Source organism: Podarcis filfolensis, assembly GCF_964270895.1.
Source record: "Podarcis filfolensis genome assembly, chromosome: 11".
NCBI classification, from domain to species: Eukaryota; Metazoa; Chordata; class Lepidosauria; order Squamata; family Lacertidae; genus Podarcis; species Podarcis filfolensis.
Genome location: NC_139613.1, coordinates 26,935,404 through 26,951,591, shown reverse-complemented (window position 1 = coordinate 26,951,591; position 16,188 = coordinate 26,935,404). Strand labels below are relative to the sequence as shown.

The window sequence follows — 16,188 nt, the reverse complement described above, 5'->3', positions numbered from 1 at the left end:
CAATCATTTTTCAACTGAATGAATGGGAACAGCAGTTGCATTAAAATCAGGATGGAGATGGAAAAAAGAGTGAGAAACCGGAATTCCGTATTCCTCTCTGCAGAAGAGCAATTATTGCTTCTGGATCTGTTCTATTACACAATAAACTTGAGAGGCCCTTGAGTTTTCTACACGTTGCTGCCGAACATTAGAGCACAAGAAAGAGGCTAAGAGTTCCAACAAAGGACCTGCCTGAGTCACTTGTGCTCTCTCTTTTAAATCTGCCAAACACTCAAGTTTCAGAGAGCCGTAATCTTTTGCCTTCATACAAACAATTACCCTTTCTACTGTCCCTTCCTACTCCTCCTAGCTCTTCCTACTTCTCAGTTTTCAAAGCAAAACACAGGATGAAATCAACAGACAGTGAGTCTTTAACTTTCTTAGGACAGTAGTGGGATTTTTTAAAACAACAACACTAAACATTTTAATGCTAATTTGGAACACAGATCATGCAAATGATAGGGTCCAGCAATTTAATAATTATAGTTTCTCCACCCAAACTTCTGTCAAGAGCCAAGTTTAACACATGTTTTTTACTGGAAATGACAGTCATTCCATTTAACAACCGGTATCAGCACCTGCCCTCTCCTTCCTTAAAAAACCCAGTTACTTACACGTGCTTTCATTTCTTTTGCTACTGTCTCCGACATCATGATGCAACAGATGAGAGTCACCAAGATGAAGTACAGTGCATACATAAAGCGGGTGCTAGTGGATTGCTTTATCTTTGGGCAGCATTTGCAGCAGAGTGAACACGGAGCAGTGCCACAACAGCAGGCCAACTAGAGGAAATCAATAATAATAATAATAAAGGTTAACATTGTTATAATTTTTACATCAGCGAACACAGCTCATTGAACATTTACTATAATCCACAGAGATGTTTTTAATAGGTGCACCAAAAGCTATGAAAGATTCCAATACTGCATATGGTGGAATGGGAGAGCAAACCTAATTGCTAGTGCAACTAGACTTTGAAACTCTCCCCCTTCACCCCACTTGATCAGAGATGGAAACAAGGTTTTCCTTCCTCTTTGTTTATCCACTTTTTTTTTCCACAGGGAAAGGTGTAACTAGAATCTCCAAGTTCTAAACACATAGGCCAAACTATGCATTACGATGTCACCGATTTGGTGCCAATAGCAGCAAGAGTGGCCTTGAGGTCCCACACACAACTTGGGTTCAAAGTATCTGAAGGACCATTTGATCCCCTATACTCCAACCTTGATCACATAGAGCTTCTCTGGTGGGGCACTTCTGGTGGTTTGGTTAGCTTTCATTTTCACTAGAGATGGAGCCTTTGGTGTGGCAGGTCCTGCCCTGTGGAACTCCCTATCTGTAGTTGGGCAGGAATCATCCCTGCCTTCTTTCAGATGTCTTCTGAAAACTGTACTGTTTAGATAAGCCTCCACAATATGTTGCTTTTTAACCAACCAGTATCTACTGATGTTTTATGGGTCTTTATATACTATTGTTGTACTTTTTAAAAACTGACAGCCGCCTTGATATAATTTATGAAAGTTTAGCTAAATGAATGAATAAACCTTCCAATCGTGGTATTATTATTGCCCTGCTTGGTCATGAGGTAGTGAAGGTGGTTAGCCCCCTTGGTCATGGCATGGCGATGGTGGTTAACTTTTCTCCTAAAAAGCAACTGAACTGAAAGAAGTTGAAAGAGTGACACTCTTTCTCACTTCCTCTTTCAGCTTTATGTGCTTTTCAGGGCTCTGTTTAGTTCTACTTGATCCAGCTTTGAACCACATACGTCAAAAAAGCAAAGTGTGTCCATGCAGGCACTTTCTCTTTCTGCCTCTATATATGTGAGAAACCCAAGAAAAGGGAGCAAGAAGTAGACAGCTCAGTCAGCAGAGCATGAGACTCTTAATCTCAGGATCGTGGGTTCGAGCCCCACCTTGAGCAAAAAGATTTCTGCATTGCAGGGGGTTGGACTAGATGACCATCTTGGTCCCTTCCAACTCTACGATTCTATGATTCTAAGTGACCAAATGGGATGTTATCCACGTCGCCGGCTCAAAAATTCAAAATGTACCACTGGCCACTCCTGCTATATTAATGTAATGACTACCAACCATGTTGTGGATGTCTCAAAATAAGTGAGGTTTTCTTTTTGGGGGGGTGTGAGAAGAGAGACTCATTTGCACTGCAGTGCTCAAGAAAAAAAAAAGTTTAATTCTTTACAATCTTGGTAAAAATCAAGTGTGTTTTCCCCAGTGTTAATGGCCACATTGTGGGGTAGGATTGCAAATGTGGAGGTAAGGCTTAAACCTCCCCTTCCCATTCACGATTATGCTGATGTCAAATGCTGCCTACATATGCAAGGAATTTAATTTTGTAAAACCTACAATAAGATTGCTAATCGTACCATTAATGTAACATGTAGGTTACATCTGCCCCTATCTTTTGTTAAAGCTTAAATCTCCTTGTCAGCCAAGATCTCACACATGCATCTTCTCAACCTCTCCATACCAAACTAAAGTTGCTCAGAGCCAAAATTAGCTGCTGCAGTGGTCCATCATGGCTGACCCTGGTGTTCACTGATCTTAGTAGTCCTTAGGATCTGGCAGAGCCAGAGTGACAAGAGTCAGAAAGAAAAGTTCTGTAGGGAAATGATGCATGGTGGTGGCAGGAAAATTTTGACAGGGGCACCTGATCAAATACATTCCAAATATTTTACAGATAGAATTATTTGTATAAGAAAAAATGGATTATGTTGTAGAAAGGCATATCACAAGCAAAACACAATCCATGTACGGTATTTAATACCAATTACTTCTGACAATGTTGAAAGCCAAGCCTTACAACTCAGACCCTTCCAGGCTCAAGAGTAAAGCTTTTCCCTATTTTTTTACTCAGACAAAAACTCCCACCAATTCTATTTGTTTCCACTGAGTAAACAGGAACCTAGAGGCTTGCCCTTACTTCATGCCATCCAAAAACACGCAAGAATCGACTGAATAGCCTTACTGAACCATTATTAATTTACTACACACTGTGAAGCTTTTGTGACAGACTGAATGGTGAAGAGTTAGATCATCTTAACAAAAGAGCTCTGTTTCACTTAATATGGGAAAAAACACACCAAACCAAACAAGCATGGGACACAAGGAAATTCAGTGCTAGCTGGCATTCTGTATAAATTCTGGCGTTGAATAAGGTATGATAGGGAAATACAAAGTATTAGGGATGTCGCTCAGTCATCATTCTAGACAAACACATCCAAACATTAAAAGCTAATATAAGAATATATTATCCCTTACACTTTCTATACATAATTATCTCTTTAGCATATTTCACTGCAGAGCTGTGTCCTGGGGGCATGTCCTCTATGTCATATGTTGATTGGCCCTCTCCATGTGGGTGGCAAATGGGTGTTATCAAAAAAGGTAGGAGACAATGTAAACTGGGCACTCACACAGAGGACCTATGTCACATGTGGCACTATCTATATCCTCAAAGGAAGAAGAGTGTGCCTTTGCCATTACCACACAAAAACTTTGTTGGCCTGGTAAATGAACTATGCCAGAAGAAGACTGGTTTAGATATCACAACTGTCACTTTAAATTGTTCTGCATCAGGGGTAGGAAACCCATGGTCCACCGGATTTTGTTGACCTTTGGCCACGCTGGTTGAGGCTGATAAAAATTGTGAGTTTGGCAAGATCTCGAGAGCCACAGCCTTCCCATCCATGTTCAACATGGTGGCTCTCATGTAAAGATGTGCCACCACATTGGTTTAGCAAAGCTTTACTACACCATCCCAGACCTTACTTTAGCATATCATGCTCCTGTTGAGTTCAACATGCAATAACAGCTTATCAGTCTGTGTAAAGTCAGGCAGTGAAACGGTCCCAGAAGGCCTGTAAACAGCATTTGGTAGGCAAGATAACCTGGAGCTAATTGGTCCATGCTGCAAGATCTGCTTGCTTTGAGAGCTTGGCCTAGGGAGTTGCAAGCTATCTATGCAACATGGATGCCTGCAACCAATTCCCTCATCTGACAAATGGATGGGAGGGAGTTGGGAACAGACCACAAAGGCAGGTGTGATTAACTACTAGACTATAGCTGGCAGACTACCGTACATATGATGTTTCTGTGTAAGTAAAGCATGTAATGCTTGCTCGGGTATGGACAGTCATGATGCACTTGGTCATGGGGGGCCTGAGGTGCTTTGGCACCTGCAGTGAAACAGCCCTCTGCTAACCCCCCCCCCCGTGATGAGAGTGCAAACTCCACAAGGAGTCTCCCCAATCAGGCAGGTAAATCCTTTCTGAATCCCCAACCCCTCTCACTCGACAGCAGGACTTTTCATTGGCTACTCCCTTCAAGAGAAGCCAGTGCAAAACCATGCCACACTGCCTGAAGTGGGGAATCATCTCCTTGCCTGATGGCAAAGCTGGATGGTGGAATGCTTCCCCCTCTCACCAACTCGGCAGGAGGGGAGAAGCTCCATAGAGCATTGCTGCTGGTCGCTCTCTGCCCCTAGTGGCTAGGGAGACCAGCAGCAAAGCTGGTTCGCAGAACTGGGGTGACGCTCCTTGGAGACTGCCGCCTGAAGCAGCCACCTCATCCAGCCTCATGGGAAGGGGTTGGCTCGGTGCTTGCTATTTTTGGAGTCTGTCCCAAGTCATAACAAAGAGGATCTCTGCATTGCATTGTAAGTGAAGCTTTAGAACTGATCACTGGCACTTCATTCATCCTCCTTTGGAATCCCTGCAGCTAGGTCCTTTGGGCCTCTGTAAACCATCTGCCCAGATCCACATCTGGGCCTGTGGGGCAGATTACAGTCAAACCATAATCCTGCACTATAGAGGTTCTTCAAACTGCTATTGGTGGTCTGACATCCCCTGCTTTATATACCGTCTGTCCTGTTGAAGAATTTTGGAGAACTGAGCAGTTTGCCACATTTGGTTGATCCTTGTGATGGGATGGTGAGCTGCTTGTGCGTAAAATCCTGATCCCTCAGAGTTTGGCTAAGTCCCCAAACCTCTGTCTGTGATGGAGCTCCTTAAGCATGGCTCCATCAATCGCTCGTTGAATCGGACAGTGGGCGTTTACGGAACTTCTTCCAGCATAAAAGCTCCTTAACGGAAACGCGTCTTCTGGACTCTCGGCGTGACAGTTTCCGCCGAGGAGTGGGTGTCCCTACGGGAGGTCCTGAAACCTCCCCACTGTTCTCGCTTGAAGTGTCTCTGAGCCCTCCCTCCGACTCACTTTCCCTTGGAACTCCACTTCTCCCCCTGCTGGTCCCCTCCTCCGCTGAGTGGTCTCTCTCACCCTCCATGAGCCCTTTCACCTCCTTCGTCTCAGATGACAGTTCCCTGACAATCCTAATAAAAGTATTACCCAGCAGTGGACTTGGGAAGCCGCCCCCCCTTCTTTCCCTCTTATAGGCCAATAGAAGCAATGAACATTCTCAGAAGGACAGTATCAAAGGGAACGTATACTGTATTCTGATTTGGCTTAGCTACTTTTTTTTTTAAAGCAAGAAACAGCTTTATTCTATTCAGCTTTTTTGTGTTGAGCTGTCTTCTGAGGAATATAAAGAAACACATTATGAAAAAAAAAAAACTTTGCAGTATAAGAAATCACACCCAGTCGTTTCTTTTTTTTTTTCCTCAGTGAACACAGCAACTGGAATTTTGCCTTAAGCCTTCTTATCAACAATTTCAGCAGGTGGGTATTTCTGTGTTTGCTGAAGTTGAATTCATCTCTCACCCACTTAAGAACTGACCGTCATCTCAGAGGTACAGTGGTACCTCGGGTTAAGTACTTAATTCGTTCCGGAGGTCCATTCTTAACCTGAAACTGTTCTTAACCTGAAGCACCACTTTAGCTAATGGGGCCTCCTGCTGCCGCTGCGTCGCTGGAGAACGATTTCTCTTCTCATCCTGAAGCAAAGTTCTTAACCCAAGGTACTATTTCTGGGTTAGCGGAGTCTGTAACCTGAAGCATCTGTAACCTGAAGCATATGTAACCCGAGGTACCACTGTATATGCTTATAGAAAAAAGGGGCTTTCTAGTAAATGGCACTGCAATTCCCTTCATTCCTTGGTTTATTAAATTGTAATATTGCAGGCAGGTGTATTAACCCAACCTGCTTTTTTAAAATAATAAAAATAAAAGTTGACTAAAGCTGCAGCACATGTCACACTATTGTCCTTACAAAAAAAAAATTGGTTACATATTATAAATACATGGAAAGATAAAAAAGAAATATTTCCACCAATCAAATACCAAAAGAATATACAAATGTGGCAGCAAGTTATTAACAAATCTATGAGCCCTTCATTTTTCAGGAGGTGCTATCAGGTCCGTAAGGTTGCAAAAATAAGAATAAAAATAATGATTGGCATACAAGCAGGGAAAGCTATAAAGTAAACAACATTTCTCACATCTGGCAATCTAGAGTGAGAGAAGGCTGTCCCCTCCTTAAGATGTAAAGGAAGTTGCCCTACTACTTCCAAGCATTTAATAACTAGTTGAACCAGTTACATTTGCCCAGATACAGTACTTTCAAGTTATATTTATGTACTGCATCTATTATTTTTCAGATGAGAACCAACTCCCCTAAGTTTATTAGAATAATGATAAAGTAAGGGCAAAATATAAGATGCTCTTCTAGTATCTTCCAATAAGCTTTTTTTTTTTACCCTGCTCCACCCACAATGAACCTTCTGGCATGCTTCTCATCATATGAAGACTGCAGGAGTAAGAGGGAAAGTGTAAGGAAAGAGAATACTACGGTATATAGAATATTTATGCAAAGAAGAAAGGAGTTGTAAGGTAACTATTTGATTACAACTGGAAGCCATTAAAGAAGAAAGCAATGCATTTTAGCTTTAAAGTCAGGCCTACTAACCAAGGTATTCCAGGAGGAAAAAAGAAAAGAAAACTGTTGCATTTATATCCCAACTTTTCCTCCAAAAGGTGGCTTACATAGGTCTCCATATTATTCTCACAGCAACCGTGTGAGGTAGGTTAGGTTGAGAGTTGGTGACTGGCCCATAGTCACCTAGTGAGCTGCATGGCTGAGTGGGGATTTGAACTCTAGTCTCCCAGGTCCTATTCTGACACTCTACCACTATATTACTGGCTTTCTGCTCACATCTGAAGAAATCTATCTGAACTCCATGGAGAAAGGGTGGATACAAATGCAATAGCAGCAACAAATTCATGTACAGTAAGTCTACAACATACATAGGGGTTATGTTTCTGGGGATAGTGCCTAAAGCCAAAATTGTGTATAGTCAAAACACATTGGGTGCTATAGTGAGTGGGATTACTAAAGCCTCCCCCCCCCCAGATGCCTTCCCCCCTTCCCCCTCCCTTTTATTTTTATTTTTGCCAAGCACATAAAGTGGAATGCGCACAAATTTAATGTGTGTAAATTGCAGGCTGACTGTATTAAATATAGAAACATGAAAGAACTTCAAGTAAGTTACTGGCGTGCACTTTTTAAGCATACAGTTAAAATAGCTGGTTTATGTTCACATAAGGATTTAAATGTAAAAACATCTCAATTGAAGGATTAAGATCCCCCCCTTTGCTCTCTCGCTTTCTTTTTAGTATTTGTTTCATAAAAGTTGAAGAAAAGCAGACAGCAAAACAGTAACAGTAAAAACTGGCACACTGATCCTAAACAGATTTGCTTGCAAGTCCCGCTGACTTGCTTGCATTTGCTGCCTTAACCCCTCAGTACAATTCTGTAAGCAAAGGCTAACACTCCACAGCATCATACAATGCTTTTTACTGGAGCGCTTGCCGGGGTAATATTGATTGGCTGGTCCAGTCACAGCTGTGAAGTGTTCTCAGGGGAACAACAGCAGAGCATTTATCTCCTTTATCCCGACAATGCCAGATTTTAAAATAAGATTTAAGGGGATTTTTGTGGCCTTTGGGTCAATAGTTTTAGGAGATCATAGGAATTCTAGTTATAACTGTAGCTGGCTAAATCCTGTCCCTACAGCGTATGGAGTATTTTTTTAAATGCTAAGACTACATTTGCATACAATTCAAACATTTATCCGTGCAATACCTCCCCTTAGTAACTGCTGTATTTCAGAGATGTAGTTTAATCTCTGAAGGGGTTTATCTTACGAAATAATATCCTTAACACAGGTAGTTGGAATGTATCAATTGCCAGCTAGATTTAGTAATGTAACTTTAGACTAAAGATAATCTTATTTGTCCATATTTGAATGGACCGACCTGCTCTCTCAATTTGAAGTGATGAAGTCTTTTGTAGTTCTCACTCATTGGTTTTTGTTCCACACCAGGCACTGAATATGCAATACCTAGGACAAGGCCAGACCATTCCCTGTCTTGTATCACAACTCAGAAAACCATTCCTAAAATAGATTCTGTACCAGAATCAATTTTACAGCCAAGTTCCTATAAAAGCACAGTCAACATTTAATGTGGAATTGGTTGAAACCCTGTTCCCTGCAACTTTTAATAGCGATGATGGACACTAGGTAGAGGCATGTAATGTAATTTCAATTAATTGTGTTTATTAAGTTCTGTTCCTGTTGCTTGTGTTCGATATTCTAATTTATTTGATACTATTTTTCCTGGGTGAAGCTTACCCTTTCCTAAGGTTTAGTGAGTGTAAAGATAAGCAAAGGTATTTCGAATACAAACCTTTTATGACACGACATAAAAGCTGCACCATTTAAGAACCCATTTTGCCCTTCACAGAGCAGCAAGCCCTAAACTTTTAAACTATAATGCACAGAGATAAGATAACTACATCTTCTAGATTATTTTTATTAATAGTTTACGTTATGCTGCAGGCTTTTCTGTACAGCGGAACCTCGGGATGCGAATGGGATCCGTTCCGGAGCCCCGTTCGCATCCTGAACAGAACATAAGACGCGACAGCGCGTCTGCGCATGAGCAGGTCGTGTTTTGATGCTTCTGCGCATGTGTGTGATGTCATTTTGACCATCTGCGCATGCACGAGCGGCGAAACCTGGAAGTAACACGCTCCGTTACTTCCGGGTCGCTGCGGAGCGCAACCCGAAAATACTTATCCTGAAGAATATTTATCCCGAGGTATGACTGTACTAATCTTTTAAAACAGAAGTGGGGGTCAGTCTTGCCCCACCAAGCTGCAGGTCAGTCTTACCCCACCAAGGGATCCAAACTGGCCTGCAAAACCATTTTCCCCAAACCATGGCCACTAATGACATCATCTGATGTGTAGGAAGGTGGGGGTTAAAGTCTGCACTCAATGCACATGACTGGTGAATTAATCCTGCTCAGTTTGGCAAGATTCTATGCAAACCTCTTCCTGATTCAGGAAGGGATTTACATGCCTGTTAAAATGAAGGGGGGAAGGAAACCCTGTTTTAGCAACACGTTGCAACTGACATAATGGTGATGCTGGGCGACTAACTATGGGAGGCTCTGCCCACCTCTCACATCTGGCCCACAAGGCAGATCCAGCTAACAATCTGGCCTGTGCAGTCCAAAAGGTTCCCTTATCCACACTTTAAAATGCTCATCCTTGGGCCTCAGAGGAAGATGCAGTAATTTTAGGGAGCGTAAACAATTAGAAGAATTACCAGATTCAGGAAACCCCTGAAAAACTTCTTGCAAGGAAAGGGGAACTTTCCTTGCTGCTGATAAACACAGATGGCCTTTAAAACCACAGGACATCTATGACACACTAATGCATCTTCAAAATTTAAGTACTAGTAGACTGTATGTCTTTGTGTAGTATAAACACAGAACCAATGTTGTGGGTTTTTTTAAAGAACCCCCTGGCACCTTCATTCTACAGTTTTGTCGTTTGCTGAAGACACACCTTTTTATCCTGGTCTTTGACACTTGTGATACATATATGTTTAGGACTCGCTTTAGGCGTGACTGTAATTTGTTTTGATATGTTTTTAATGCTGTATTTTATATTGTTATGACCCACTGTGGGACCCAGTTACAACAGCAACACATTTATTATCACATAGCTTTCAGGCTTCCTCAAACTCAGCCCTTCAGATGTTTTGAGACCACAATTCCCATCATCCCTGACCTCTGGTCCTGCTAGCTAGGGATCATGGGAGTTGTAGGCCAAAAATATCTGGAGAGCCGAGTTTGAGGAAGCCTGGACTAGAATCTACTTCATCAAATGCTTGTGCCATATGTGTTGGTCTTTAAGGTGCCACAAGAACATTGGGTTTGCTGCAAGAGATTAATATGTCTACCCTTCTGGAAACATTTTCAAGTTGTATTAACAAGTCATCATCCTCAAACCTCACAGAACTTGCTACAATATTTTGATACTTAATTTTCCTTGTTACATTTTATCATAAAGCATTATTTCTACAAACAGAGTAGCTATGACAGAAGAAGAGGACCCAGGAAATCTGACAGGCCTTTTAAAGTTTACTCTTTAAAACTATATAAATCAGAATGAAATGTAAACATTGCTAAATGTAATATTAGGAGATCTGACAAGATGAAGCACAGTCTCACCAACAACCTTGTCTTAGCATCACAGTGAAAGGCTGTCAGCATTTCATTTATATACAATGCGTTCTGAAAAGAAACAATTATAACGAACGTTTTCCACTGCAGCAGCTTTATTTAAAACAGAGGTCAACTTTTCAGTCTCAAGAGAATGCTACAGAAAAACCACATGTAAAATCCTGTTTCTTGTGAAACGGGGCAGATGTTTTTATGTAAGCAAAAGCAAATCATAACTGTGCAGGACTAGCAAAGGGCCAGGATATAACCTATATGATGGCTGAGTACCCACAAAAAGAGAAGTTAGAAATCATTGCAATTAGGTCTAAGTTGCTTTGTGTCTTCAGAAGACAGCTTGGGGAGGCATGTGCTTTGAAGCATCTGCAGAGGCTAAAACTAGACGGGCAACTATTTTGAGGTTAGGTACCAATGGCCAAAGATATAGCCAAGTTCATTAATATTAGATAACTTGGAGGGCACAAGGAGAAGGGGACGACAGAGGATGAGATGGTTGGATGGTGTTCTTGAAGCTACCAGCATGAGTTTGATCAAACTGCGGGAGGCAGTGGAGGACAGAAGTGCCTGGCGTGCTCTGGTCCATGGGGTCACGAAGAGTTGGACACGACTAAACGACTAAACAACAACAATAATTAATTTTGCCTTGTGCAAGGATAGTTCCAGTTTGTATTGCTGTGCATATCAAAACCACAGGGTTCTGGCTGCCTAGCAAGGAATCAATATATTGTACAGGAGAAGTAGCTTACCTAGGGTCCTCCAGACATTGGTGGACTCAAACTCCTGTCAGCCCACGAAGCACAGCCAAGGATTTGGGATGATGTGATTTGTAGTACAGCAACATCTGGACATCACAATTTAGCCACAACTGCTGTACAGCAAACTTAGATATATAGTGGCTGTAAACAATGTCTAGAGTCATAGAATCATATAGAATTGTAGAGTTGGAAGGGACCATGAGGGTCATTCAGTTCAACCCCTTGCAAGAATCTTTCACCGAATGTGGGCCTTGATTGAATATATGACTCCGAGATTAAAAGTCTTATGCTCTACCAACTGAATTATCATGAAAACAAATGGCAAATTGTGTTGTTGTTGGTTTTTTTTTTGGGGGGGGGGTTATAATCAAGTAGTGTATAAATGTTATGGAATAAAATTTTTTTGATGAAATAAATAGTGCAAAGACGTTTATTTAATCCACATGATGAGTTATGGAACATGTATAGCATGCTGCATAGAGACAGCTACTCAATGTAATTCAAGCAGCTGTTTCCTATGCACCAACCCCAAAGTAACATTTCCATGACTAATATAAAAAACACTCCAGGATTAACCACAGTACTCCTATGAAATTTAAGGATGACTGGTTTCTAAAACTCAGAGCTGACCCTGTTCATGGTATTAAGATTCGCTGTCAGAGCTCACAGCATAGTGAAGGCAAATATTTGTTATTTGAGGAACAAAAGATGTGCATGACAATGACTCATCCCAGAAAAAAAATTCTTGGGAAATTATACACTCTTAGGGATAGGAAGAACTGGAATGACCTAAAATTAATTAAGTCATAATGGAACACCTAAAATCCTGTTTTGGCCAAACATTTCCAAAACACACTGTCCAAACTTTAATTCTTTTTTGGTGTTTTTAAGAATGTGTTGGAACTAGAATGCCTCTGCGGAATTTTTTTTAACAATTGCTTCTGTTCTATCAATCTCCAGCAGTTTTCCTTGAATAAAATGTCAATAGTCTAGGTTATATACCTTGTAGCTCTTGTACCAGTGTGGATAAACTGAGGAGAGGTCCACAATGTTTGGTTAATAAAAACTTGACAGCCATGTTTTTCCCCTCTTTCTAGTAGCAAGTGAAGCAGAGATTTCTCATTCCCCCTTCCAAAGCAACCAAGTACTGTACATGCATGCATCACTTTTGTAGGGCCATTTGGTTACAGATGAGTGAGGAGGACATTTAAGTGCCCCGGCGAAGGCATTTATGAAGTGGGCGGGCCTGCTAAACCTTTGCTGCATGGATAAGCTAACACGAAGCCCCCAATATGTTGTTAGACTCCAGCTTCTATCAACCCAAGCTAGCATTGGCAGATAAGAGATGTAATCCACCAGTACCTGAAGGGGAACATGCTTATCCAGTTTTATTATTTTGCTCCTCAAATACTCAGTCTCTTATTTTCTGCTTGTTATCAGCACCTTCCACCATTTCCCTGCCCATCCATGCCATACTCACAGGTTAGGAAAGGTATTGTTTTTTACAGAAAAGAAAGGAGAAACCCTTCTGCTTCACAAAACATGCCACAACTACTGCATCCTGGCACAAGATATAGTTTACCTACATTCTGAAGTAGTCATCTCTGCATCCATCTGCCTACACATGGCTTTGCATTTGCGGTGGAATGTAATCAGAAACTTTGCATGGAATTGCCCTAGTGACCAAGCTACTGAATTTGTGGATTGCTGAAACACAATGATATTCACCTTCTACTGCAAATGACTTTACAGATGTGCAACATATGCTTATTCAGAATATAAGAAATATGTCGGTGATTTGCTGTTTATTCAGTTTATATTTTGCCCTTCCTCCCAAAGTCGCCCAGTGTGCAGAGAGATTGTTTTTAGAATTTTTAAAAGGTATCAATCACATTCTCTCACCCAATGGTTCCAGGCTTCCTAGGAGCAGCATCTTTCAGCCTGGGTAAAAAGTAACATTTTGAAATTCCTTCTGAAAGCCAATAATGAGAGAAATAGACACCTCACCCAGGATAGCATTCCACAAATGGGGAACTGGAACTGCCACATGTGACATGTGATAAGATTTTAACTGGTGCTTGCAATCTCACAGTGATACAATAGGCAACTATGAACTAATACGTTGAATTTCATTCATTCATTCATTCCTTTCAGAGAGTTATGCCTTCACATACAAACAGAAAAGGTGTAACTCTGAAAAGAACATTATGGCCTCCAGACTGTACCGTATGTTTATAAATTGCAAATTATGATTTTAAGTATGCCACAATTTCCTTTTGTCTTTAGGAGAATTTTCAGCTATCTTGTTCAAGTTGTGTACAGCTAGGGAGAATTTCAAGTTATTAACAGCACAAAGAGGCAACTTTAAAGAAGCACATTTGTATGCAATGTTCTACTGGATCTAAGCAGAGTTTACTCCCATTAAATAAAGCTATGTTTTCTTATGTGCTTTACATATGGCAATATGCTTTTTGCATTTGCATTCTGTCATCTGCTGTAACCTCTACAGTAGCTAGAGAAGACACATTCAGTGTGCTTTTGTCTTGCATTAGTGACATTCACACACAAAAAGCAACAGGGAGGATTCAAAGGCCCTTTTGGAGTTATGCTTAAAGTATATGTTAGACTTACTTGGCATGTTCCCAGTTCAGGGAACAAAAGCATTGCCACTCTGGAATGAAACAATGTTTTCTCTCCACTAATTAGCAGCTGTAGCTCTTTTGTCAATATTTTACAACCACAGCCCAATGTTTGAAAAGTTGTTGCATAATTAAACAAAATATTGGGAAATGTATTGGGAATGGCTATCATAATCTAATTAGGAAGAGGATTCCTTTGAACTTAACAGGAATTGCTCCCAAACAAATACATTTAGGGTGGGGCTGTATGACATTAGTAATGAGTGAGAACACAACTGGCAAATGCTTTCTGTTGCCAAAGCATACAATTCATTAGCAGTATCGCTTTCCTCAGAGAAATTCTGATTTGTTCTTCCGCTCTAGGATACAGTGGCAATTGAATGCTAGCCTCCGTTTTCCAAATGTCCCTGTAGCATCAACCCACAAACTAAATGAACTATCCAGATTTCAGGAACTAAAATTTCTCAACTGTACTCAGAAACAATGTTGGATTAAACCCTGTGGAGGCCCCTAGGCAGTCGAAATCTTGGGGGGGGGGCTCACAAATCATCTCCTAATACATCTTTTATTTTACCAACCAATAATTTTAATAAATCAATTATGATCTGTTGTTGCAGGGCCCCCAAAATGTGTGTACCTACATAACCCAGTACCTACTCTGCCTATTTTGTAAACTGGCAATGCTCAGAAAGAATGAGGGGGTGTGATTTGGTCTGTCTTGATCTGCTACACAGTACTTCTTAGTCTTTAAAAGTGCTACATAACACTTTGTGCATAAAATCTAACATAGTAATAAAAACAGTTCCTCTTGAGAAATCCCAAGCTTTCAATGGTGGGTATACCTTTGAACAAAACATACACTGTAAGCCATTGGAAGAGAAAAAGGACAGCAATCCGCACACCATCTAAGGAGTGGATTTGCGGTTATTGGTAAGCTCCTTTTAATCGTTTCTGATCTTAAATCGAAGCGGCACATGAACTAACCAATCCATCAGAAACTAAACGATGCATATAACCCTGCCAAGATTTCACTCTAGACATCTGACCAACTGGGCTCGAGAGCAGGGAAGCTTCTGTCATTATGCATTTGACCATCTTCAATGTGCCACAAGACTGTTAATGCAGCGTCTGAATGCAGGCCAACGGGTCTGCCACCACCACCCGTTTGGCCCCGAGTTGGCACCCATGAGCAGCACCGCAAACCCTACGCGTTGCCTGTTCGATCGACAAGGGAAAGTCCTTTCTGCAGACCCAGTTCCCCAGCAGCTAAACTCAGAAGCCGAGCACTTGGCACGGGCAGATCCGCCCTGGGCACTGGTCGGCTGAGGAGTCTTAGGAATCGCAATCCTGGCCAGGGAAGACGAGAGCGAGCGCGGCCGCCAAGCAGGCGCTGGCGCAGTCCCAAAGGACCCTGCCACGCAGCCAGGGTGGGGCTTCCGACCGTATCCGCCTGGGAAGAGGAGAAGGGTGGCCTCCAAATGGAGGGGCTTCCTCGTCTCGCTCCTTCTCCTCACAGAAGGGAATGGCTTTTTTCCGCGCCCCCCCCCCGCCTCAAAAACAAAACCTCCTTACCTGACCCGCACAACAGCGCGCGGACATGGTCGCCCCTCAGACGGCGAGCCCCGGGCTGGCCGCGCGCAAATGCCCTCTCCGTCCGCACCTGCCCGCTGGCTCAGGCAAGCGGCCTCGCGCCCGGGCAGCAGCCGAGGCGCAGCTGAAGGCTTCCTCAGCCGCCCAGCCCTCGGTTGCCGAGGCGCGCAGAGAGCGCACACGCGCCCCCTAGAGCAGCTGGCCGGGCCTGAGGCGCGCGGCGCGCTCGCCCCGACGCATGACACAAACACGGGAGCCTGGCGAGCTCGGCTTCTGCGCTGCTGGGTAAGTTGCCCGAGCCCAGCTTGGAGCGCGCTGGAAGCTTCCGCTGTCGTCAGTTTTTTGCTTGGAAGGAGATAAATGGCTTTCCGGTGCGGGAGGTTAGGAACCGCCCGCCCCGCTTAGGAGACGGGAAAAAAAAAGGAAGCAGCCTGGAATGAAGCAGGCGCGCGGCGGAGACCACCTGTCCTCGTTCTCACGCTCCGAAGTGAAACGCAGCGCGAGGGCACCTGGGATTGAGGTTCCCCAAGGAGGGGGCGGAGCTACCGGCCTGCGGGCGCCGGTTGGCGAGGCGCCTCCTCCGAGGCTGGTGCCGTCTCGGAAGGAGGGACGCCTCTCGCGGGGAGAGCTGCTGCGGCTTCTGCAGGTGTTGCGTTACCT

The 16,188-nt window shown here is 42.8% G+C and overlaps 1 protein-coding gene across 2 annotated transcripts in view; it reads right to left on the bottom strand.

Moving 5' to 3' along the window:
• SERINC5 (serine incorporator 5) overlaps positions 1-16,050 on the bottom strand; it is a 41,594-nt gene extending 25,544 nt beyond the window's left edge. Inside the window, exons 1-2 of one of the 2 annotated variants that reach the window (XM_083576206.1) lie at positions 15,511-16,050; positions 654-821 (exon numbers count right to left, since the gene is read on the bottom strand). In XM_083576206.1, the coding sequence (XP_083432332.1) occupies positions 654-821; positions 15,511-15,537 (195 nt within the window). In that variant the 5' untranslated portion in view covers positions 15,538-16,050. The remainder of the gene's footprint in view (positions 1-653; positions 822-15,510) is intronic. The other variant, XM_083576207.1, reaches the window with a different exon arrangement.
• Positions 16,051-16,188: the final 138 nt, after the last annotated feature.